Source organism: Cyprinodon tularosa, unplaced genomic scaffold (assembly GCF_016077235.1).
Source record: "Cyprinodon tularosa strain WSP-4 unplaced genomic scaffold, ASM1607723v1 ctg229, whole genome shotgun sequence".
NCBI classification, from domain to species: Eukaryota; Metazoa; Chordata; class Actinopteri; order Cyprinodontiformes; family Cyprinodontidae; genus Cyprinodon; species Cyprinodon tularosa.
In genome coordinates this window covers 1,163,331-1,190,447 of record NW_024038856.1, presented here as the reverse complement: position 1 = coordinate 1,190,447, position 27,117 = coordinate 1,163,331, and the positions used below count along the sequence as shown (strand labels likewise).

General features: G+C 42.8%; 1 protein-coding gene across 1 annotated transcript in view; it reads right to left on the bottom strand.

Annotated features, from left to right (window-relative positions):
- Window positions 1-1,110: 1,110 nt before the first annotated feature.
- Window positions 1,111-27,117, bottom strand: part of fgfrl1a (fibroblast growth factor receptor like 1a) — a 97,557-nt gene continuing 71,550 nt past the window's right edge. The window contains exons 3-7 of the mRNA XM_038286634.1: window positions 18,942-19,019; window positions 9,047-9,331; window positions 6,377-6,549; window positions 6,114-6,294; window positions 1,111-5,411 (exon numbers count right to left, since the gene is read on the bottom strand). Of these exons, the coding sequence (XP_038142562.1) occupies window positions 4,996-5,411; window positions 6,114-6,294; window positions 6,377-6,549; window positions 9,047-9,331; window positions 18,942-19,019 (1,133 nt within the window). The 3' untranslated portion in view covers window positions 1,111-4,995. The remainder of the gene's footprint in view (window positions 5,412-6,113; window positions 6,295-6,376; window positions 6,550-9,046; window positions 9,332-18,941; window positions 19,020-27,117) is intronic.

Below are 27,117 nucleotides of genomic sequence, written 5' to 3'. Positions count from 1 at the left end.
ACGAGATTCAAACCAAACATTTCCAATACACCTGAAGAGCACGGTCTGAGCTTTAGCTTTCATGCCCTATTCTGTTACCACCTCTGTCCTTCTGCAGCACTCATCCTCTCAGCTGGGTTTTCTCTCATCATCTTCCTTTCCTAAATGAGTCAGAGGCAGAGAGGCACTGCGCCTTCACACCCTCCATTTGCACGCAACACTTGTCCATCTGTCATCTCTGCAGACAGCCACGTTGAAAGATAAAATGTTGGCTGCAGAACCCACAACTGAGGGCTTGAACTATTTAGAGATCAACCATCGTCAGAGACAGCCCCATGGTGGCAGGAGTGGCTGCATCAGTGCTGGTCTAGGATCAGACCTGTAGGAGCTTTTACTGACTCATGATTATGTCTGATCCATCCCCCCTGCATGCACCAGCTGCAGCTCCTGTGCTCCATCTATAAGTCATTGGATGCTCCTCAATCTTTGAACGTTTAACATAACAGATAAAACTGAATCTTCACAGATAGTGGGAGAATAGAAAGTGAGAAAGACCAATTAGGGTGCTGAAAAAAAATAAACAATGAGGCTCCATCTCCAGGATTAGTTTCTTTTAAATTCCACATCCTATTGTTTTGCTTTGGTATGGCATGACAGATCATCCTCTGTGCTTCAGGGAAACTTTTCAGACTAAATCTCCCTTTCTAATCTGGGTGCTGCAGGACAGAACAGTGGTTATCCTGCAGCAAGGAGGTCCTGGGTTCAAATCCCTGCAAGGGTTTGTTTTGGCTGTTGTTTTTGGCCTTAATTATTTTTAAATGGATTTAAAATGTAATAATTTACACATAAACCCCCCGCTGTACGATAGAAAGTTAGGTGGAAGGAAACATGCACCAGCAGGAAAATCACAGCCTTTTGAGGAATATGATACCAAATCCAGGGTTTTGTTAATCTTTTATGGAGGTGCTTAGTGAAATTATAAAGGCCTGGTATTTTATTCTGTGTAAAATGATTCTATGTGATAAATGGGTTTGATATCCTGAAGTGAGGGACAAAATATGTTTAACCTTTTCGTTATATTCTAATATGTTGAGTTGAACAAGAAAAAAAAAAAAGGGAATAACCACTAACAGCTTTTCATGTTTTAATGGCACCAAAAACATAATTATAATGCAACAGGAAACCGTTTTTAATCTATAAACTATGCCAGATCTGTACAGGATTGTCATTATGAAGATAATCAATAAAAATTGTATAATTTGTCAGAACATGTACATTATCTTACAGTAACATTAACATAATATAGGCTACAAAGCTCCCATTATGACTATAACACAATATCCATTCATGCAGTATAATGCCCCGTTATATGGAAAAATAAACCAAAAAATAAATTAAAAACACACCTTCCTTTTTAAAAAATCTTGATCATACATTTTGTCCTGGTTTGTAGGTGAAGCTTAAACTTTTTTTTCAAGAAATCTATAACTCTCATCTTATTCCATGTGGGTATTAGTGGTGAGTTCACTTAGACACAATTTGCCATTAGCTCTAACCAGTAACAGACTGTAATCTGATAAGAAAACTAACTAAAAGTGGTCAATATATATCTATATATATCTATATATTTTTGGAAGTACAAACATTTTCCATGAAAATGTTCCTGGTTGAAGAATTTCTTTTAAATAAAAAATTAGGGCACAAAAAACATCCAACAGGAAGAAGAAATCTAACATTTTAGAAGCTGCTTGCAGTCGAGCATATCGTTAATTGGTGGGTTGTAAAAAGAGTCGGCCTGCAATTTTCGGCTTGCTAAGGCAGCAGTCAGTGCAGAGCTTAATGGTAGAGAGTATTGGTTGGATGATGTGTCTAAAGACCTGACAAACAGATAACATAAGGTAAAAATAAACAGTATTATAAGCATTATTTATAAAAAATATATTTCTAAAATATCCTTCTTTAGTTTGAAGAGCTGTGCAAAAAAAAAAGAAGAAAAGTAAAAAAAATCCTTAAAACTTGGAGGTACCAGATGATTCCAGTCCATAATTTCCTGCAGAGTGATGACAGGAACGCCCCTCTAAGGTTCTTGTAGATGTGGTTTTTACCCTCAGGAAGATTTGCACTGAAAAATATTGGCTTTTCACATTACCCTTAAGCACATTTTAATATTTTTGTTAGCTTTAGTTTTTCTCTTTCAAATGTCTTTGGAGAAATTCATGCCATCATCTCTGTCTCATGATGAGCGCACGCAGAAACTACAGAGAAACGCAGCTGAATGGAGCCTTAGAGTTGAAAAAGTACAAAAGTTCCTTTGAAAGTTTGACACGTTTTGTTCTGATTTTACTCAGAGCAGCTTCCCTCTCACAGGTGATCATGCTTCATTAAACTGGCTTGACTTGATCTAAAAGGACCACAGATGCGTCTGAAATTAAGTCACTTAGTGAGAATAAAAATGGTTCAAGTTTTATCTAAAATCTGCAACGCATTGAAGAGATGTTGGATTATCAAGGGCCAAAAGCACTAAAGTTTAATGCATAAAGAAATATTCATGTATATCAGATGGAATACAAAACGGAAACATGTGGGTTGAGCCAACGCTGCTGTAGAGAAGCTAATTGCTCTACAATTCATCCAGTATGTAATCATAAGTTAGAGTCGACATGAGGCTCAATAAGGAGTGATAAAATACATTTATGATGGAGGAATTTAATTAAAAACAATTCAATAAAAATTTCCAGCTTTAGAAAGTTGACTTAAGATTGTTTTTTTTTTGTATTAACTAGAATTTTATCTAAATCATCAGCATTAATATGGAACTTAAATCATTGAAAATATTTGCTTAAAATTTAAATTTTTGGGGATATTTGTACCTTTAATATAATAAATGTTTGATTTGAAAATCCAAATACAGAAAATCACCTCAAATAATTTTAAAAGAATACATCTGGGTTTAAATTAATAATTAAATATTTATTTATTTAGATCTTCTAGGGAAAAAAATATTCGATTAATGATTGGATTAATGGTTGGAATGCAATAATTAATTATTTATATTAAAATTTAAACCATGAAATATATAAATTTGAAGGCAAATATGTATTTATTATGTTCTGGATGTGATTATTTGTTGTATTGTGTTTCTTTTGGCCCTAGAGAATGACTTAACTAAGAAAACAGAAATTAAATGAAAGAAAATGAAAATAAATCTGAAAGCAAAATTTCCAAATTTCTATCCACTAGGTCAAAAACAGCTCAAAAATGTGCCATGGACAAAGTATGTTAAAAAAAGAAAAAAAAGGGAAAATAATGCATAGCACTTAAATTAAGCAGAACTTACTGATTCATTTCTTGGGTTTGTTATTAGTGGGTCTGCAATTTAACAAGTTAATTTAATTTTCACAAAACAAAAAACTAAGTCTCTTGGACTTTAAATTATTCATCATACAATAGACCCCATTAGGAAGGTAAAGAATAAAAAGAAAAACAATAAAAAACCTTTTAAGTCCATCAGTTTGAAGCTGTTTAAATTCTCCAAGGATCAATGAAATGTTGAAGGAATTACTAAAAGACTTTGACATTCATCACCGTGATGTTTGAGGATCAGACTGAGCAGAACAGGAGATGTTGCAGCAGAAAGGAGGAAATCACTCCGATTGCTGACAGGTTCTGTCAGCTTCTTTGCAACAAATCTGAAGCTTACTACTGCAAAGGTATTTTAGATCAGTCCACCAGCTGTTTGGATGAAGATGGACCTAATGAGGAATCACCCTGCAGCTTTGGATTTTTTCAGACTGAAAAGCTGAGCCTGGTTCTGTCTTCATTGGAGATACAGCAGTTTGTTTTGGCTCAGATGGGTTTAGTCTGAGATTCAGGCCAAAATGAATCCAATATGATCATAAAACTTACTTCAAACAGGCTTGTGGAAAACAGCTTTTTGGATAAAAGATGAACCATAACCTCATATATCAGGAGCCTCACAAAAGTATTCACTCCCCTTAAACTTTTTTTTGTGTGTGGCATGAGTCAAAAACGAATGTTTTAATCATACCTTACAATCAAGACCTTTAAACTACAGCTTGTTTTTGCATAATTTTCCCTTCTCCTCAGTAAATGCAGCAGGGCTTCTTTACCAGGTGAATCTACCGATCATATCTCTGGCTGAATGTTCAGGGTGGTTGTCCTGTTGGAAGGTGAAGCTTCCCTCCAGTCCCAGCTCTTCTGCAGCCTTTAACAGCTTTTCCTCCACGATGGTCCTGGATTTTAGCTCCATCCATTTCCTCATAAAAACTGATCAGCTTCCCTGTCCCTGTTGAGGGAAAGCATTCCCACATCATGATGCTGCCACCACCATGTTTCAATAGGGGAATATGTTAAAGCGTTATGGGGTTTGGAGTGGAGAGGAATGAGGCCAAATGCACGTCACACTTTCAGATGTTATCAGCTAACAATAATGGGTATGATTGTATTCTACTCCATTTTTCTTCCACTTCACAGTTATAATAGCATGTAAGAAGTTCGTATCAAAAAATGTATAAAAAGGTCAAAAGGTGTGAATACTTTCATGAGACTTCTCCTTAGAGTGTTCAAAGGTATAAAACTCTGTAGGAGTTAAGCGTGTTCAAATGAGGTGAAGCGCTTCATGCTCCAAAGTTAAACTGGAGCAGCTTGTTGCTGCTGTTCCATCACAGTTGGGTTGATGTTAAAGAAGGATGCTGCGTAGCCAGATGGTGCCAGGAGCCGTTGGTGGTGTTAGCATGCTGTCTGCCCCAAGTTCTCAGAGGAAGCTGTGCTTGTGTAAAGACAGCACAGAACCATCTGCTATTGCTTTGGTAGGATTTCCTTATGTCCTCCAGTACATCAGCCTTAGGTCCGTTAACAGTCACACGTCTGGAGCGGAGTTGCAGGGTCTCTTCCATGTTCTTTGCTCTGATTTTCATGTTATGACTGCATCTGCATGCACACCGACATGTCCACCAAAGAGGTTGAAATGTGACACTGTAGCCTCTGTGCTCACTGCTAACACTGGTAGTGAATGTGCTGATGCTGGTGAACTTTCCCGTTAACATGCGAGTGGGTGTGCGTGTGGATGTCCGTGTAGATCTTTGGGTAGACCTTGGGAGCCAGACCAGCCCCTCCCTGAGCCAGGAGCAGCTGTTGATGGGCGAGGTATTCCTCATACGAGAGGGAGTCTTTGTCTGCGGTGGTCTGCGGTGCGGGGAGCGCTGGGCAGGCGCGATCGCGGCTGGCTGCAGGTAAACGCTGAGCGGCGGGGAGAGCAGAGGAGGAAGAGGTGCATGTACGTTTTGATTGGTAGAACCAGAGGAGAGCGGTGCCTAGGATGAAGGCCACGCCTGCCGGGATGCCGATAATGACGGGCCATGGAAGGCTTTGGTATGGAACAGGCGGGATGGAGCTGGGCTGAGATTTCCGATCTGCAGAAAAGGAAAACAGAAGAATTTCAATTCCTCCAATCATTTATAACTGCTCACCTGTCTGAAAGGGGAAGGATAACCCTTGAGAGGAAGCCAGTCCATGACAAGACAACACTGAGTCACATGGGACCAACATGAATCCATATCAATAGCTACGGGAAAAATACGCCACACTGATATGCAACGCTAACCTGAAACAGTCAGAGCTTCTAGTCATCAAAACATCTCATTTTCTAAAAATAATACACCCACTTAAAGTCTAGAGTGGTGCAGAATAAAAGTATGCATTTTACTGAAAAACATATAGCATATAAATAACTGTTTTATACATTTTAATGGGTGCAAATCATAAAAATGTACTTCTAGTTAAGAAGTACTGCACTTGTAGTGCAGAAAGAGTTCTGCACCAATAGTAGGTTGAGGTCAGGTGGGATGGAGCTCAGGCTTTCCTAGGCTATAGCTTCATGATAGAGCTGAGAAATGGCTTCTTCTAGGCGCCACATTTCTCAGATTCAAGCAGAAAAAAAGAAGCAAAACAAAGGTAAACATCAGTCCAGCTCTGTTTAAGCTCAGCCATGCAGATGTTTCTGCTTTCCTTCTGGACAGGCAAGTTAATAGTGTGCTGACGCTAATCAAAGGGTAATAAAAAGTTAGCATTTGCAAAGAAGTAATATTGATTGGTTAAATGGATGGAGTGCCAACCTGGCAGCACGGTGAGGTAGGCACTCCTGAAGCTGTAGCCCTTGGTGTTTGCTCCCAGGCAGATGTACATCCCAGCATCCTCCTCCTTGGCTCTGCTGATTAGCAGCTTGTTGAGGTATGAACCATCTGGTCTGGACCAAACCTCTCCTGTGGGCAGCACCACGAAGCGGTACTCTCCGACCTTCAGAAGAACCATGAAAGGCTCAGAATCATGCTCTCTGTTGATTGCAAAGCTTCCTTTTCTCCAGCTGTGTGTTTCCTACCTCGATGGTGGAGTTGAATTTGTTCTCATCACCGGGTTCGACTCTTTTTAGCCACTGGATGACAGGCTTGACATCGCTGCGGACTTTACACTGGAAAGACGTGGTTCCACCGTAGTCCACGGTGGTGTTGACAGGGTGGGTGCCGGTTAGTATCGGTTTGGAGATGGTTCGCTCTGAAGGGGAGAGATAAAACCATGTCAGCATGTTTTGATTCTGAGTGTTCCTACACAGGTCGACTGAATCCAGCACACTTAGCTTCACAGTTTAATTAACAAATATTTAACCTTTTCCATTTATTCTCATTCATACCATCATTTTTCTAAAAAAAATGTCTCTGTCAGGCTATGTTTGACTGCATGGAGATCATCTGTGAACATCAGTTTTCAACATTCTCAGACAGAGTCAGGTCTGGACTTTGGCTAGGCCATTCTAAAACCCATGCATCTGCTTTAATCTTTGCCTTTCATTGTATCTCTGGCTGAATGTTCTGGGTGGTTCTCCTGCTGGAAGGTCTCAGGTCTTCTTCAATCTCTATCAGTTTTTCATTCAGTTTGATCCTTGATTTAGATTCATACATCTCCCCACAGCACTATGCTGCCACCACTATGTTGGGAGAGACGTGAGGTGCTGTTTTCTTTTTAATTCCTTTATTGCTTAAATGTGTTGTTGTGGGCCCACCAGAATACTTCATTTCCAAGAAAATCTGTTACATCTTTTGTTTGTTGTACTAAGGGGAAGAATGAATGCATAACTGTATGTTTTATATAATTTAAGATAATTTCCAATTGGCTTCATGCTGATCTCAGCTCATTAAAAATTATATCATTGATAATATGAACCAAAGCAACAGACAGAAGATGAATAATGAAATAAAATAAAATTTACATTTAAGGTGCAAAATGTCTACATTTTTTTATTCCGAGCTTCCAGGCAAATCTTGCAACACCGTAATAGAGCTTCCCAACTTGCAGAAGGTAAATTTTTCCTTAGAGCATCTTTGTTCATCTGACCTGTGCTTCCTCATGTAGGGTTCTTAGAAGCCGTCCTGCACATGATTGACAGCTGACTGCTTCCTGACCGAACGACTGAATGTCACATTTGACATCAGCAAGCAGCAGTTTGATTTATGCTCTTTCTATTTTATGCATGACTGTGTGTTTGTGTGTGTGTGTGTGTGTGTGTGTGTGTGTGTGTGTGTGTGTGTGTGTGGGGGTGCTTTCAGGAAAGCCTACAGCTGTAGTCTAATGCAGAGCAGATGTAAGTGTCAGGAGAGCTGGTTTGAGCCTCTCAACAGAGCTGTAACCTTCAGTTTTACACAGACACACATTGAGCTCCAACTGCACCAAGCCGTGAGATGTTAAATCATCCCGCTTGACAACAGCTCCTGCAGACGTCCAACAAAAAAACCAACGCATCTCAACCACAACTCATCACATGGGCTGTGAATATAACAACAGAACCTTTTTTGGATAAAAGCTGCAGCTGGATTTTAGAAAGCATGCTGAACATTCCTCTCTGGCTTGAAAGGATGTCTACTGACATCACTGGAGGTCATCAATAACCAACACTGAAAATAAATAAATAAAAGGATTTAGAAGCTGAATTAAACCTCTATTTGCTGTTTTTATGTCTGCTTTGCAATTAACATGGACTCAAAGAAACATTTACTGATTTGCAGAAGCTTTCCTACTGTTTGAAATTTTTCCCATTCTGTCCCATTATAACCTGAATCATCGCTGATGGTTTATTGTGAAAAGCATTGATGCAACCAATAGAGTTTTGGGTTTCATCGTAGCAGGGTTCCTTCTTCCTCTGTATGGGGGGCCTCTGAACATATTCTCCCACCTAAACTGCTGATTAATCAATGTGTTCTTGTGTTATATTTATAAAAAAAAAAAAAAAAAAAAAGTGCATGCTTATCTTTTTACTTCTTAGGAAGTCTGTTTCTTCCATTGACATAAAAAAAACAAGGTTATTTCTCATAATTATGACTTAGATTTCTCAGATAGGTAAGTCCTAATTATGAGATCAAATTTTTATGAGAGTGGTGGAAACGGGCTTCCGTTTTATTCCACTCAGCAGACCTGGCCAGCTTCGTGTTGGTCTACTACATAAAAGCTGTTGTTCACACCTGAATATTTTCCTTTTTTCTTGCATAATTTATTTTTCATTCAAAATTAGAAGAAAAGCTTCTGTTATGCCTGATTAAGCATGGAGTATAGCAAGTGTCGGGTAGATGTTTCACATGGCGCACCTCCTCTACCTTTCTTTTTATTTTTTATTCTTTATTCTCTGCAAATAACCAATTTAGACATGAAAACAGTTTCATAATGCAGTATTTGTATAAACCATGATTTCACTGAACTATCCCTTTAAACTCAACCTTCTCTCTTTCTCCTGTCAAACACAGTTGAGGACTTACAGTATAATAATAATTGAACTTCATTAATCTTACAATGGAGAAATTCACTTCTGTATCTTAACCCATCCACTTTGGCAGCAGTGGGCTGCCATCGTGCGGTGCTCGGGGAGCAGTGTTGGTTTAAGCAGTGTAGGCTCTGGGCCCCAGAGTGTCACTCTCCAGGGATTGAACCGGGTACTTGCAACCTTCTCAGAGCACAACGCACTAATCTAAACACTAGGTCACCACTCCCACCCACTCACACTTACGTATGACTTCCACTTTGTAGGTGGCGTTGATCTCCCCAGCTTTGTTGGAGACATGGCAGGTGTACTTTCCACTGTGCTCGGGCGTCAGGTTCTTTAGACTCAGGGTCCACCTCTTCTTCTTCCTCTCGCCCCCTTCCTCATCCACCAGAGGCTTGCTGTCTTTCAGCCAGACGATATCTGGGTTGGGGTTTCCACTCGCTGTGCACTTCAGGCGCACAGAGCTGCCCACCGGACGCTCGATGACTCGTCTCCTCATCTTTGCCGGCTCGGTGAAACGAGGACGAACTGAAGTAATGAAGAGACATAAACAGTATTAATTGATGTGGTTCGACCTCGGCATATTTCATTCCAAAGCAGCAGGAAGTAAGACCCTCATTTCCTGTCTGTCAGTGCAGAAAGGTGTGGAAGGGGAATATCAGTTCATAGGTTTATGAGCATTCTTTAGAATAAAAAAAGTGGCAAATTTGATTTAAATTCCAGGAAGATGCTTAAATTTGATCCAAAGAGGAGGGAGAGAAATGTCATCTGAGCCGAGTGTGACATGGAAAGACCTCAGGGCTTTGAGTTACTGTTTTATTCCCTCCTCAGAAAGCAGCTGCAGAAGTGGCTCCCACTGCCAGAAACTTCATCGGCGTGAAGAACGTTCGTGCTGATGAACAACCTTACAGTCAGTTGGATTTTCTGCACTGTGAACTGGGCCTTCTTGTTTTCTCTGGACCTCTTGTTTCACCGTGATGACATCTGCAGCAGCTGCTGGGATAGTAAATTCATTTTCCGCTCCGAAAAAGAGTCGTTCCTGTTGCGTAACCTCCTATTAGTGCAGCATGAAATCAGTTTCTGTGAAGCCAATAATGACTGGAGTGAACACACGAAGAGATTCATCGCCGCTGTCAAAAAAGGCTTCTGTGACGTCATGCTGATGCGTGCCGCCATGAAAATATGACTGGAAAAAAATAAATAATGGAAGGGAATCAAACAGCCTGACAACTGACATTTTAAGGCTGACTTTGTGCAGAATAAGGAACGTTGGACAGGCTGAGGTCATTCCTGCAGGGGGGACCCAGGGGTGCAAAACAAAAAAAGAAAAAAAAAAAGGAAAAAAATAGATCAAAACCTGTCAAAATAAAAAAATATTAAGAAAATTTAATAAAAAATATAATAATAAAAAGAGGAAGAATGTGGAACTTGGAGCTTTAACACCATTTAGTAGCGAGTCTCTTTGTAAATACAGCCTAATTTACAATAACTGGTTTGGTTGTGAAATAATGACGACTCCCTTCCTGCTCTGTGCGACTAAGGAGAACTGATCTGATCCCATCTTAAATATATTTTAATCATTGTTGGATCAGGTTTCAGGCTAAAGTCACCAGTCCATCCACTGATCCACACTGCATGCTCCTACGTTACTGTACTAGGGCTGGGTGATATGACCTCAATTCAATATCACGATAAACTCGGCATAAAAATAAATGCTCCAGCTCCTCATTTCAGAAATAAAGGCACATGCAGGAAATGCAACTGATCTATTTATAGTTTATTCATTGAATAAATCACATTACATTTTACTTAAAGGGATAGTTCGGTATTTTTGACATGAATCTGTATGGCATCCCGATCACCAGCGGCATGCAATCACACTGACTTACCCCTGGCAGCGTCCTGTGAGCAGAGTTATCGTCCAGTTTTGGTCAAGCCGAAAGTAGTCCTGCAGGTTTTTAGGTACAGCGAAATAAAACGTTTCTCTTCCCAAAACATTATGTGTCCAAAAGAGTGATATTTTCGCATCCCAAAAACATTGTAGTGGAAAAAGTCACACGTCGTTATCAATTGGTCCTATTTTCTCTCTGTTCGTATCAGTGCGCGCCGTCATTCAGACAGCGAGCCCAACAACAGCCATGTCTCCTTCCGTGGCGGAGGGATGAAAATAGGACCAATTGATAACGACGTGTGACTTTTTCCACTACAATGTTTTTGGGATGCGAAAATATCACTCTTTTGGACACATAATGTTTTGGGAAGAGAAAAGTTTTATTTCGCTGTTCCTAAAAACCTGCAGGACTACTTTCGGCTTGACCAAAACTGGACGATAACTCTGCTCACAGGACGCTGCCAGGGGTAAGTCAGTGTGATTGCATGCCGCTGGTGATCGGGATGCCATACAGATTCATGTCAAAAATACCGAACTATCCCTTTAATTGAATTCCTTAAATGGTATTTAATTGATTAAAGTAATATTAAATAATTAAGTAATATCAATTGTTAAGCAAATAGTAAAGTCTTGTACCCTTTCAGGTTTAAACAAAAATGTTAGCTCTCTTGCAAACGATTTTTGCGCAAGGATAATGGAGCCTTTTGCACATCTATGAACTTAACAGTGTGGTTGTGGTGTAGGTGGTGGAGGTTGGATGTGTTACTTTGGGTAGTCCAGACAGTTTTCAGGCAAACTTTAAATATCGTGTTCTTTTGCTCAATATCTATGCTGTTATTTTGGTGCCACCGAACTGAGCGTGCAGCGAGAACGATGTTCACCTTTTAAACTTGCACAACCTCACTCAAAACCGGTCTGCCGCGTGCTCAACTCTAACAACAAGCTCTCGACTTATTCTCTACTCGCTCAGCTTCACCTCTGCTCTCGCTTGGCTCCACAGGATTAACTGATGTCATTTTGTTTACAGCCGTTAGAGACTCTTCTAAACTGGGCTCATCTGCCATTCTCTTTGTTGATGCTTCTGACTGGATCGGTGGAGATATGATTAGAAACATGCAGCGTCTTTAAAGGAATAGTACACCCAAAACATGATTAGCCTTCATTTTCTACTCACCCCCATGCTGAACAACACTCTGGAGTACTTTTTTGATATCTCAAATGCATCTGGAGATCTGGGAGGCTTCTTGCTGTCTGCTGACATTCAAATAATGGAGGTCTATGGTGACCGAGACAGAAAGGTCCATAAAAGTCCACAAAAAACGTGTCAATATTCCTCCATACTGCTCGTCCAATGTATTCCAACTGTCCTGAGTGGGTAGCGTCCATAATTTACTCGAAACTAAGTCATTTAGAATGTTTTTAGAGCATAAACAGTAGTGTATAGGATTTCCTAAAGGAGAGTTCACGAGTCTACGGAAACCGCGGCAGAACAAACCAGATGAAAGTGCGCATTCAGCGTCTGCTCTGCCAATAATGCAAGCGTAGAAGAAGAAATGTGCTGTTTACCTGTGCAAAGAAAGAAACAACGAAAGAAAAATGTCTGAGGACTTCAGTGTTGAGGAAGAGCATAAGTTCTTTGCTGAGCTGAATGCGCACTTTCATCTGGTTTGGTCTGCCGCGGTTTCCGTAGACTCGTGAACGCGCTTTTAGGAAATCCTATACACTACTGTTTATGCTCTAAAAACATTCTAAATGACTTCGTTTCGAGTAAATTCTGGATGCTACCCACTCAGGACACTTGGAATACATTGGACGAGCAGTATGGAGGAATATTGACACGTTTTTTGTGGGCTTTTATGGACCTTTCTGCCTCGGGCACCATAGACCTCCATTATTTGAATGTCAGCAGACAGCAAGAAGCCTCCCGGATCTCCAGATGCATTTGAGATATCAAAAAAGTACTCCAGAGTGTTGTTCAGCATGGGGGTGAGTAGAAAATGAAGGCTAATCATGTTCTGGGTGTACTATTCCTTAAAGGGGAAGGAACCAGCCACCAGCGCACACAGCAAAAACGTCAAAGCTTATTTCTTTTACCGACATGGGAAAATCTCACCAGTTATCATAGTGAATGACGGTAATTGTAAAAATATGGTTTATCAACCAGCCTATACCGTAGTAGAACTTTGGGCTGATTTGGCTAGGAGAAAACACATCTCTGAACCTCCTCCTCTATTAACTAATTGCTAAAATAACTTTTGCATAAAGAATCTGTACACTGACCCATTCTTATCTGAATCCCAGAACCTGCCTAAACACAAATGCCCTCTGTGAAAAGCAATCAGTAAAAACAGATCAAAGAGGTAGAAACTATCCAGTAGGGCAAGAGGAGAGGATATCCCTCACAGAAGAGCTTGGTTTTATAGCCTCCATGTCCCAGCCGCAGCAGATAGCCATCAGCCAGGAGGATAAATCACCCCAAACTACCGCGTCTGCATCTCTTTCTTCAGACACAGTTATTATTCCAGCTCTGGGTAAACAAACGCGGGGAAGAGTTATGTGGCGGCTTCGTGCGCTCAGATGGGGAGATCTCTCTACATCTGCATCACTCAGTAGAGTTCAGCCTCCATCAAGCGGCTCAAAGCTGGGAAGGATGACAAAGCAAACATACTGGGAAGGCTTTTAAGTTTCGCCTTTTGTACCCTCTTAGCCTGAGAAGGCTACTGGACTACAACTGAACTGTGACCAGCCAGTCAGTAAATTCACCAGGAGGGGAAAAAGAGATGCCATGTTTAAAAATTCGACTCTTGATGATCGCATGAATATGATCTAAGCTGGAAACTACTGTAAAGCCACAAAAAAAGTAGACTTTTAGTATGAGGAGGTTCCAAAAAAGGGACTAAAATGATGAAGTCAGATGGAGAAAACAGAGTTTATCACATGCTAGTCCAGCACACTGTAAAAAAGAAGTAGCTAAAGCAGGAGTTGAGAAGCAGAGAAGGAAAAATGAATCGAAACAATAAAATGTGAAGGTGGTTGTGAAAAGAATGAGAAGAAAAGAAAAACAGCAGATTTGGGCCAAGTGAGGAGTGAGAGAAGACGAGAGGCAGAGTGAGCCAAAGGCCAGCTTCTTCTGGGCCTTAGCGGCCACTTCAGGGCCACACTTCACAGTGTAAAAATACTGCAGACCCCCCCAACCCCCAGCTGACGCCTCCGACCCAACACTGTGCCAGAGAGGGAGAGAAAGGGAGAAATTCTGCTATACAGATCCCCATTAGACAGTATTTAACACGAAGACTGATTTAGTTTCAACAAAATGTTCATTTAATGCAATAAAAGCACATAAGTGATTATTTGTTCACAAAGATTTTCATATTTACGCATTAAGGAAAGGAAGGAGAGATTACAATCTGAGAAGGTAAATGTGTATGTCTTTTCTGCCCTCTTTACACTGATACCTAAAATAAAAGCAAAAGATGTCAGCCGGCTTCAGAGGAGTCGTATTCAGAAATCAGCGTGCAGCTTTGTATCATTTTCTCTGATTCTAATTGGCTTTGGTCTCAGAGGTTCTCTAGAGAACGTTGGAGAACAACCAGCATCACGATCACCAAGGAACCCAGCAGAAAGGTCAGGGAGGATGTTCTGGTTCAGTTTACAGTAAGGATGGGCGATTGGACGAATCTATTATTCGACCATCGGCAATAGACTCAGCTTCGACGATCGCTTTTTAGGAGGGTTTTTTTTTTTCTTTTTTTTTGGGATCTACAGGTTAAGACGCAGTCCACGACATAAAAGAATAATGTTTTTAATGGTACACACACTCTCCTTCCAGCTGCAGCTTTCTTCGCCAGTGCCATCGTGCCGCAGCGATTTATCTACTTAAACCTGAGACAGACAGAACCGATCTGAAGCAGAGACTAGCTTATTTTTTGTTAACTGCCAAACAAGAACCTGTCAGGATTCCTGTCTGTGTGTGTTTTTTCTGTGTTTGTCCCCCTTTCTCCACCAGGACGCTCCTCGTTCTGGTCCGCCTCTCCACACACCTGCTGTGAGTTACCTCATTAATGGAGCGCTCTTAAGCTGCTGACTGCCACTACCTCGACGCTTGTCTTGTCTTTGCCTCTCGGCAGAAAGTCATCCTGCAAACAGGATGTTTCGGGCCTTCTCTCCCTGGAAGGATCATCTGAGCTTCAAAAAAAGTTGAGTATTCAAACAGGAGGTTTGAATCCACTTTCCCTCAAGAGATCATTTGAGCTTCATACTGAGTAAGGGATTCATCTCCACTACGACCCGTTCAAGTACCGCAGGAAATCTGAGTGCCAGTCAGCTTCTCCGTTCGCCTTCTAAAAACCGCATTCTGGGTAACCCCTGTCCGCCCTCCACCGAATCAGACAAACACTGAAACCTCCGCACACAGACTGGAGTCTAAGAGTCAGCAACTTCTCTGGAAACGTGAGTTATCTACCAAATTCTCCTCTTCAAGTTCGAGAATCAAAATTCCTACTGAGCCTGAACTAACCGCAGTGCCTTCCCCTCACCTTTCAGTTACGGTTGAGCTGTGTTCAGAGCAACACTGGATTCTTCACAAACTCCTAAATAAATCTGTTAAACCTTTCACCTGGTCTCTCTGAATTGGTCTCTCTGCATGTGGGTCCAAGCTCTTGATAAAATCATGACAAAACCAGAGAGAGGCTGTTTTTGTGTGTGTTTACAGGAAGCTCCATCGGCTTTATGGATTTGTTTTTATCACAAATAAAAAATTTACCAACAACACAAAATAAAATTTCTCCTCCAGTTGAGCTGTTCGCTTTCCATAAAAAAAGAGAAATCTATGCCCCAGTCTTTTATATTTTGAGCTTTCATACAAAGAAAATACAACGAAAAAGTATAATGTCTCATAACATAGTCATAACAGAACTTGAAAAGATTAAACTATTTCCATTGGATGAAAGTTACATTTCTGACCTGCTAACAAGCATGTTTACCTTATTGGGTTTTAGCAATGTGCTCCTAGATGGGTAACAATACTATCCAGTGGTTCAGATGGCGCACTCTGAAGGTGTGCATTTCTTCGCCTGCACGAATATATTGTCCATAAGTTTTTGTTGGACTGATGAATATTGGTTAGAAAATTTTGACATATGGCCCAATCTTATTTACAACATCTTCATGACACACAGTGATCTCAAGAGGTCCATATTCTGAGGAGGCCTCATGGATTGAGTCCAACTGAGAAGGTTCTTGAATGTGGAAGACATAAGGTTGCCTCTGGAAACGGTTTTAGAGGAGGAAGCTATAAAGCAATGTGGTGCAGAGAGACTGCTGGGTTTTCTGGAAGGAGACGCATTGGGCACGGGTTCAGAGGAAAGACGACTAAAAACCCAGGAGGACAGGAACTACTTGGACCGATCCCAATGGAAAGGTCGGCATCCTGAGAGGAAGAGGAGTTTTGTGGGCTGGAATACATTACTGCCTAAAGCTATAAGCACTGAATAGGAGAATATGCTAGAATGAAGGCCATACTACTTTTTCAGAGGAAAAAAATAGAGTTCCTGCAAAACGATGACAGGCTTGGTCTTTGGTTAGCTGTCAAGTCTGAAATAATCAGAGACCAGAGTAGAATCACGGATCCCTGCTGGAAAAAAAACATCTAAAATCCTAACTATTTCCTAAATTAAAGGTTTAAAAATAAAGAAACCTGCTTCATTCTATCTTTGTTTCATCTGTTAATGCTAAAAAAAAAGGTTCAAAGACAGCTAGATCTGCATAACATAACTGTCTGTCACATTAGACATATTAGGGTAGCTAATGTTGAGCTATGTTCTTATGAGTCAAGAACTAGAAGAGTAGAATGGGATTCTGCATTGAACGCAAAAGTCCTCAAGTTATCCTTAGCTGTAGAAAGAGAAAAGTCAGTTACCTTTAGGTAGATCCATGCTGCATTCAATGCCACCTAAATAGTTATACGGTCGGCAAAGCAGAACTGACTACAATTTGCATCAGATCTGAAAGGTGAAGAATCCTGGAAGGAGAAGGAAATGTTCTTCCATACTGTTGCAGAGGGAATGTTAATTCATCCAGCCAGGGCCCTCCTCACTTTAACGTAACATATCTTTTTTAAAATATATATATTTTTTTCTGGCACTGAGAGGTCTAATGATCTCCTCCTGGGTCTGCTCCCCCTAGAAGAGTTTGCCCTCAGACCTTGGAGGATAGAGCAGGGAATATAAGCCCGAACCCGACGGGACCCGAGAGGTCCTGCCGGGTTCGGGCGGGTTCGGGCTGTACTTTTTATTATTTCATTCGGGCCGGGCCGGGCTCGGGCTTTAAACCGTTATATGTGCGGCAAATAAATGATCATGTGATAACGTTCGATCTATACGCGATGAATGCAAAATGGATGTTACAGAAGTGAAACATCTGTGGGCTTACTTTGAATAAAGAATAATAAAAATGTAGCATAGGCTTACAGGAGATTAATCAAGCGCAAGATTTTTATTTGCCTCGCGTGGGTCATGTTAAGATAAAATACCGCTGTTTTTTTGTTGATGCTTGTTATTTTTTCTTTTAACTTCCTTGGTCAGAGAATATATTTAAGCCTAGAATTAAGTTCTTGTTCAGACATCTAGGCTAACTATTCTGAATAAAAATAGTAAAAATATACAGCAAAAATGATTCATTCTTGACTGATTGTGATATGCGCACAATTGAAAAATGTCGGGCTGCAAACGGGTCGGGCTCTACGAAGCTGTCAATCATAACGGGCCGGGCCGGGCACGGGCCTGGTTCTTTCGGACTCGGGTCTGTTTCGGGCTGACTTTCAAGGCCCGTTTCATGCTCTATTGGAGGATAGTGTATGTATGTAGACTGTAAAAATATGTGTAGTGTCTGCGCCTTTATTGTGTACATGTATATGTCCGTGTGGGTGTAAGGGTGGGACTGTGTGAATGCAACTGGTTGATGTGAATGATGTGAAGTTGTTTCTGTCTACTTGTCAGATTGGGTGTTTGCCTCCCAAACTGCAAGTCCTAGGCCCAAGTATGAGCAGGCCCTGCATCCTTCCCCTTTTTTTATGCTCCCTACCAATCACAGGTTCCCATGTCTGCTGGTGTGTTGACAGTTCTCTGGGTGTTGGGTTGGGGTACTTCAGTGGGTGCTGTCTGATTCCTAGTGGCTGGGGTCGGGCTCTGGGTGCTCCCATCTGCCCTTCTCGAATGGGTGCAGCAATCCCTATGTCTGCCCTCCTTGTGTCCCAGTGGGGTCCCTCCAGATAATGGGGATAGCATTGCCTCTTCTTCTGTCCAGGGTCCTGTACGTAGGGCTAACCTGGGGCTGCAGACACCTGCTACTAAGCATAATTTCCTTCTGAAAAAGCTTTGTCAAGTTTACTTTGGTGGTCTGTTGTCTTCTCTTTGCTGTTATGCTCTCTGTTTTCTGTTCCTCTCATCTGATACAGGTATGGAAGTAGACTTATAGGAGTTACTGTAAATCTTCTGTGTTGTCTATTTTTGCTCTTTGACTTATTTTTAACTCTCTCCATCTGTCCCCTTAGTTCTTCTCCCCTCATTCTTTCGCACTTCTCTTCCCGTGTCTGTTGTGTACGATATTACTCCCCAAATAATATTGAAACATTTTTAATATACAAATATGAAGCAGAATCTTAAGGCAACAGTCATGCTGGTCTGATTGTGAAAGCAGATCTGTTGGGCTATTAGCTATCTCTGGGACAATATTTCCCAGAGCTACATTGGCTAAACAGGACACACACACACACAAAAAAATTATTCACCATCCATCCTCAGGTAGTAGAGCATAAAACACTGACAACGTGTCAGGTATTTCATCTGAGCCTGAGTTTACACAAAGTAAGCTCTCTTTCATTGATTTAATCATTTCAGGGTTTTTCATGTTTTTTCCAAACTTCTGGAATCCAGAGTTTCTTAAAAATTTCTATATAGATCAGGATTAAACCACAGAGGATCCCTCTAAGATCCATAGACTGAAGAAGAGTGTTGGGATTAGAGCAGCCATCCTCCAGACTGTCTGACGGACAAACTGTTTATATTTCAGAGTAAAGAGTGTTTTAAGGTAAAAGTTGCATATTTGTCTAGATTCAGAAATATAAAAATATAAGTTAGTTAATAACAAAACTATGATATTTTACAAACTAGACCTCAGTATGATCCCAGCACAGTCTGAACCAACTGCTGTGTTTATTTGAGTGTTTATCAGTGTTGAGATTGCTTATACCTAGTTTCCCTGCCAGGTCTGGGGGGTGCACAGAGTCCCCTGTAGGTTCCCCAGCTCCATTCCTCACGCTGGAGTCATCTGGTGGCAGAAGAACAGAAAGGCTCATTAGACGTGTCAGAACTATGATGGAAAACTAAATATTCATTTTTCATTTCATGTGGTCCAAGAAAGAAACATTTAAAAAGTCGGCCTGTGATTGGCACTGTTTACTTTAGCAAAGAGTTAAAGAGGCAATGCACTGTTTTCAAACTAATTTAGATCATATCTGATTAAAACTGATTAGAACCAGAACTGGAACAATCTTCACTGTACGGAGATTTATCAAAACACTTTATGATCTCAAAAAGAGCACAAAAAAATGGAACCACCTAATAGAGGGTCCTGCTTGAAAGCAGTAGAACCTACAGCAGGTGGACCAGAATAAAAACCAAGTCCTTCAATGTATTAAGCCTGAGCAATAAGTGCAGGTTACTGCTACAGACGGGTCACTGAGTGTAAGACTGAAGGGCTATCCTAACTTTGATGTTCAGATTTGAAAAAGTTAAACTGATCTTTAAAAAATTATTTTGAAATTTCAATTCATCATTTTATTACATTTTACTCAGACAAGTGAAATGAACAACACTGGGCTAAACAGAACTTCAGTGACTTCACCACTTTTAACTGATACAACGAAACAGGAGCAAATATATTTGTGGTTTAGCAGGAATTCAGACAATATGGGTTTGTTTTTGCATTGATTTCAAAACTGGCTTGCCCCAGAGAATCTGTCACCTACTTCATCTTTTCACTTGCTCAGGTGTGAAGATCAGAAGTATTTTCTAAAGACATAGCATGGGCAGAAAAGTGACCAAGGAAACAGATTACCTTCATTTGACAGGCATGCCGACTCACTTTTTATTTTTAAAGCTTTATTTAAAACCATTATATATATATTTTGCTTTTAAACCAGCATGAGAAATTAACTTGAGAGTTAGTGATTTACTAAATGTTCACCTGGACAACATCATACAGTTGGATCAAAGTTTAGAAATTAGGATAAAATGGCACAAATAATTCTTGCCTCGCAACCATTAAAGTGGAAAATCATCCCTCAGACCTGTGGGGCAGGACTCAAACTTTGGGCCTCAAATCATTTTAAAATGTCTATTATTTAGTGTGTTCAATCAGACTCTGCACAATCATGTTGCTTTCAGGTAAAGCAAGTGGTACAAACTCAGACACCAAATCACAGAAAACTCAAACATCTGCGTGGACCTTCATAGGATGGGGCCACAAGAGGTGATAGTAAGGAGATGGGGCTCCTGATTCAGCCTAACATGAGGTCTGTGGTTAGCTGGAACCTAAATGACCTTAACCAGACTAGTTCTATACCTGCAGGAGTGTGAATGTGGATGTAAACTGATGTGCTTATGCAGCAGACTCAGAGTCGGATCAGTGTTAGATGCATTAGAGGTTAAACTATATGAATGTAGATTCATTTAAATAAAGATCAAAAGCAAAGGACCAACATTAATAGCATCCTGACAGGCCACGTGGCTCCCGTCCTGCCATAGTGGGAGTGATATGAATTACTACATGGGTGTGTCTTTTCATGAGTGGGTGCATACGACTTGGCACCGCTCTGCTCAGTGGTAACCTGAGGTCCCGGCATTCCAGTCAAATCGCTCTCCTCTTCACCTCTTTTAGATGCCGCCCCCCTACCCCCATCACTCCGCCACATGCGCGGCAAGTTCTGAGAAAGGGAAGCATTTGAACCCGAGCGGCATGGGGGTCGCCCCCCTCCAAGCCAAAAGCAGACCCTTCCCTCACCCTCATGCCTAACTGTAAACTTCATCAGACATCCCCTCAATAACTCAGCCAAGGGGAAGAAAATGGCTCCATTTCTAGAAAGCCCTGCATGTCAAAAAGGACTCTAAAAGTTTTTGGCCCATTTTTATCACATAGATACATAAATAAATTTACAGAAAACATTTAGACACTGGTCAGTCTTTAAATAAACATCAAGCATAAACCTACAGGGTTTTTCTGCCCCAAGCCACAAATTAAGAGATCTATTAATATATTGATTATTGAACTACTAATACATTTTATGCAATTGTTTCAACAAGATTAACTTAAATTTTTAATGAAATGTTAAAGTATTTGGGGTTGTTCATTGTGTTACTATAGTCACAGTCTGATGTTAAGTGTCTAGTCTTTTCTTTGTGTTTGAACCTTGTTTTTGTTTTTTGTTTGCCGGTATATCTAAGTAAATTTTTAAGAATTACTTGGTTTTTCTTAATTTTTTTCAGTGTCGATTCAATCATAACTATCAGTGACGTTTGAGTCAATTATATTTGTGTTTTACAGTTTTCAGAAGCTACACCTTGACAGCTCTTTGACAGAAACCAGAATGCACCAACAGACTGTAAATGGGATCCAGAGCTGGTATCAGAATCTGTAAGCTGGTAGAAGATAAAATGAATTAAATTATTTAAAAAAAACAATAAAACATTAATCCTTAGATTTTTGTTTTATGATTATGCCCATAAATTTACTGTCCTGGTTTGACGATTGGGTAAAGGACCAAAGATTCAGAGGACAACACACAGGTAGAGTCACAAGGAGAACACTGAAAGAGTAAAGGGAAATATGAGGATGACAAAAGGAGGATCCAGCAAACGGATCCAGACCAGTGGGAACTAAGTACAGTTTTAACAGAAAAGGAAGTAAAAATTCTAACAGTCGAGTCTGAGACCCATTCAGACTGTTATTTGCTGAGGGATGTTGTAGAAATGAACTTGTTTTTGCTCTAAATTTATTTATCAGAAATTACAAATATCCCTTTTTATTTTTATTTAAAATTTTTAAATGTCTTATTTTAAGAGCTCCTTGTTATCTCCTCCAACCTGAGCAGCATGCTTCCAAAGACCAGAGACAGTCCTCAGATGTGACACAGTCAGAGCAAAGAGATGCCTCTGGAACACCAAACACAAGAAGCTGTTTGATCCTAAAATAAGCTTGGGATATTAGGAACTGGACCGACGGCGAGGACCAGAGTTCATCGACTATAAACAAACTGGTAGCTCAGACGAGCAGCTGATGACCCGTCTGTTAACACCATACAGTACACAAAAGGACTTCGGTCTAAAGAAAAACTCGTATTATCTGAAGCCTTTTAAGTCCCAAATTACCTTAATATATTTTTTTTTAGGTGGCCTGTTTTTTACTTAATTTATCTAATCATATATGTTTGATCCCCCCCCCACCATATAACACAACCATATGTACATAAAATGAATGTATTCTAAAATACTGAAATTTCTTCAACATCCAGTGGAGGTCAGGGACAGTACCCCTGGACTGGCAGACTTGGGTTGTGGTTCCCCTGCATGAGAAAGGCTCAGCTGAGGTTGTGTTCCAACTATAGGGATCACACTCCTCAACTGTCATGATCTCGGCGCTGATGGTTTGGTTTTTTCCTTTGCTCCTTGCTTTCCTGTCTAATTGGTTCTGCGGCTGATTATTGCCGATCATTTCCACCTGGTTCCTCTACTATTTAAGTTGTGCGTTTGCCTCCCATCAGCGCCGGGTTATTCTTGTGTTTTTGAGATACGTTCCCCAGCAATCTGTAGTCTGCCTGTTTCCCTGATAGTGACCAGTTTCTGCCCTGAGGATTTCGAGTTTTTTGCCTTGCCCCTGTCTGCTCTGTTTGTCCTGTCTGATCCTGGATTCTACCGGCTTCTGAACCTGGAACTGTCGTCTGACTTCGGCCTTGGATTTCCCCTCTGGACTCTGTTGCTGCTCGGCGTCTGCTGCGCGCTCTCAAGGAACTCTGGGGGCGTCTCCCGCCGCTACTGCGGTCAAACCTCAGCAAACGGACTGAACTTTGAATCAGGTCAGTGACTTTGCTCCAAGTCGTGTTAAACTCCATATCCAGTCACTGATCTGTATTCTCCCATTTCTGCAGAGAGCCGCCCCGCAGCAGACGAGCAGCCCCGCGCACCTGTTTGGTTAAATAAACGCTTTGAACTTTCCCACTGCCTGTCTCGCCTCGAATTCTGGGTCCTGTGATGTTAACCAGTGTTATGTGATAAGACCTGTATGTGTAATACCAAAATGTGACCACTGGAGGGAACCGGAGTCCCTTGGTATGTAAGGCAGAGCATTGTATCAGAACGTCAGTTATTCAATACAGTTGAACAGAAACGTACGCCGGTTGTTCCGTGTTTTCTTTCAACGTTTACTTTGAATCACACAACATGGTGTCAGAAGTGTAGACTTCACGACCTGCGGACAAGAGACAGCGTGAATGCCAGGATCTAGTGCCAGACGGCGACAGAGGAGACATCAAGCGAGTATGAGTGAGCGAGAGCAGCAGCAGGGGAACGTTGAAGCGTCGGGGGACCACCACGAAGATGCTAACGTTACAGACCGTTATATGGCTAACGCTGTAACGGAAAGCCAAGGAGCGGCTAGCATACCGTGTGCAACGTTTACCATAAAGCCACCGGAACCGTTTGACTTTTCTAAACCGCACGAATGGGAGAAATGGATTCGTCGCTTCGAGAGATTCCGGCTGGCAAGTAATTTGAACTGTTCTTCAGAGGCTAACCAAGTTAACACGCTAATTTACTGCATGGGTGATGAGGCGGACGACGTGCTAAGAGGGCTAGTGCTAACCCAGCAGCAGCGTTTGCAGTACAATGCAGTGAAGGAGGGATTTGACGGTTACTTCGTCCCGAAGAAAAACGTTATTTATGAACGTGCTAAGTTTAACCAACGAGTACAGCAACCTACCGAATCAGTCGACGCATTCCTCACAGCACTTTATGCCCTAGCAGAAAGCTGCAACTATGGTTCCCTACATGATGAACTGCTACGAGACAGATTGGTGGTGGGCATTAGAGACACAGCGCTGTCTCAGAAAATGCAGCTGGATAGCCAACTCACTCTCACCAAGGCGATCACCATGGCCAGGCAGTCGGAGGAAGTTCGGCGCCAACAGACGGACCTGAGGGGGGAAATGAGCACTGCTAGCAAAGTAGCTGTGGATGCACTGCACAAAGCAAAAGGAAAGCAGTGGAACGCGACGCAATTAAAAGCTAAAGGGCTTAAACCGGGACATGCAAAAGCAAAAGCAGCGACTCACACGGCGACGGGAAACAAGGCATGCCACAAATGTGGAAAATCACCATCTCATCCTGCGGTTCAGTGTCCGGCTCGGAACGCTGAATGCCACAGCTGCGGCAAAAGAGGGCACTACGGCAAGGTATGCAGACTCATCAGCTCTGTGAATGAGTTAGCCGAGGACACAGATGGACTGTTTCTAGGTGAGGTGTCCTCGGGTGAAGATCCATGGATGGCTGACATAGGCTTACAGGGCAGAAAAGTGACTTTTAAAATAGACACGGGCGCCGATGTAACAGCCATACCAGAGACAGTATACAAAAATACCATGCCCGGTGCCAAAGACGTTAAAGCTGCCATGAAACAGCTGTATGGCCCTGGTGGTGCAAAGTTGAATGTGCTAGGGTCAGTCACCGAAACACTCACCTACAAGGACAGGAGCACCACAGAGAGGATCTACATCGTCAGAGACCTACACGTCGGGCTACTGAGCAGGCCAGCTTCAGTGAGGCTCAAACTGGTTGCTCGGATGGACATGATCGACCAGGAGACGGTGAGGACGACGTACCCAAAACTCTGTGATGGACTGGGGCTGGTGCAGAAGCCCTACACCATCAAACTCAAGCCGGACGCCAAACCCTTCTCTCTCAAAGTTCCACGGCGAGTACCACTACCTCTCATGGGCAAGGTGAAGCGGGAGCTGGAGAGGATGGAGAGCCTGGGCGTCATCAGCCGCATTGAGGCGCCAACTGAGTGGTGCTGCGGCATGGTGGTGGCTCCCAAGAAAAACAATGAGGTGAGGATATGTGTGGACATGTCACCAGTGAACGAGTCAGTGTGCAGGGAAAAGTTCATCTTGCCATCGGTGGAACACACCCTGGGCATGCTGACAGGGGCCAAATATTTCTCCAAACTCGACGCAAACATGGGCTTTTGGCAGATACCGCTCTCAAAAGACTCAGCACTGTACACCACCTTCATCACGCCATTCGGGCGGTACCACTTCAACAGGCTACCCTTCGGGATCAGCTCAGCATCGGAGCACTTCCAGAACAGGATGACATCTGAGGTCACGGCAGGCCTGGAAGGCGTCGTCTGCCACGTCGACGACATCCTCATATGGGGAGACACGAAGGAGCAGCACGACAGCAGGGTGCATGCAGTCCTGGAGCGGGCAGAGAAGGCCGGTGTGACGCTGAACATGGCAAAGTGTGAGTTCGGGAGAGAAGAGGTAAAGTTCCTGGGGCACATCATCTCAGCTGAGGGGGTGAAACCAGACCCAGAGAAGACAAAGGCAGTTCAAGACATGAGGGAGCCGACGAACATCAGCGAGCTCCGCAGCTTCCTGGGGATGGTAAACCAGCTCGGGAAGTTCATCCCCAACCTCTCTGAGAAGGACAAGCCACTGAGAGCCCTGCTCTCAAAGAAGAACATGTGGTGCTGGGGGCACGACCAGCAACGTGCTTTCCGCAGCCTCAAACATGAACTCTCCACAGCGCCAGTACTCCAGCTGTACGACCCAAACAGCCCACTGAAGATCCCGGCGGACGCCTCATCTTATGGGCTGGGAGCCGTGCTGCTACAGAAGAAGGCAGAAGCGTGGCTACCGGTCGCGTATGCTTCCAGGTCGCTGACCGACACAGAACAGCGATACGCCCAGCTGGAGAAAGAGGCACTGGCACTGACATGGGCCTGTGAGAGGTTCAGTGACTTTATCCTTGGAGTGCACTTTGAACTCGAAACAGACCACAAACCTCTAGTGAGCCTGCTGGGAGGCCAGGCTCTGGACGCACTGCCACCACGAATCCAGAGATTCAGGATGCGTCTGATGAGGTACTCCTACACGATCTTCCACACACCTGGGAAAAGCCTTACCTCAGCTGACACACTCTCACGCGCCCCACTGACAAATGCAGTGACAAGCAGCGACAACGACCTGATGGAGGACACCAACATCTACGTCGAAGCGGTGCTGGAGCACCTCCCGACCAGCGACAGGTACCTCACAGAGCTTCGCAAACAGCTGCAGGGCGACAGCGTCTGCGCGCAGGTGATGAAATACTGCGTGGAGGGCTGGCCGGACAGGAACCAGCTACAGGGGCCCGCCAAGCACTGCTGGCACGAGAAGGCGTTCCTGACTGTGCAAAACGGACTACTCCTGAAGGGCACAAGGTTAGTCATTCCTGCAACAATGAGAGACACTGTGTTAGACAAAATACACGAGGGACACCAGGGCATAGTGAAGTGTAGGGAGAGGGCTACCCAAACAGTATGGTGGCCTGGGCTGAGCAACCAGATCAAAGAGCTGGTACTCAAATGCAGAGAATGCATCAAGGAGAGGGCCAACCCAAAAGAGCCCCTGATGCCAACCCAACTACCTGATAGGCCATGGCAGAAAGTAGGTGCAGACCTTTTCGTGCTGAAGGACAAAACTTACCTGTTAGTAGTTGATTATTTCTCCCGCTATATTGAGATTGCCCAGCTCAGCCCCACACGATCTACTAACGTGATCACACACCTCAAATCAATGTTTGCACGTCACGGCATTCCAGAGACTCTAATTAGTGACAATGGGCCACAATTTTCTGGGCATGAAATGAAAGCCTTTGCCAGTGACTATTGTTTTGAGCATGTAACCAGCAGCCCAAAACACCCCCAGAGCAACGGTGAGGCCGAGCGTGCCGTCCAAACCATAAAGAGCCTGCTTAAGAAAGCCGGCGACCCCTACCGCGCTCTGTTGGCCTACAGAGCGACACCCCTGAGCAACGGCTACAGCCCTGCCGAGCTGCTCATGGGACGGCGCCTGCGCACCACTCTGCCGGTCCTGCCAGAGAGGTTACAGCCAGCACTTCCAGACCTTCGCGACCTTCAGCGGAAAGAGAGGGAGAAGAGGCGAGCAGACGCACAACACTACAACAGCAGACACAGAGCACGAGACCTGGGTAAGCTGTCACCAGGTGACGACGTCTGGATCACAGACACAGCGGAGCCAGGCACGGTAACATCCGCACACAGCACCCCACGATCTTACCTGATCGCTGGATCACAGGGGACACTGCGGCGG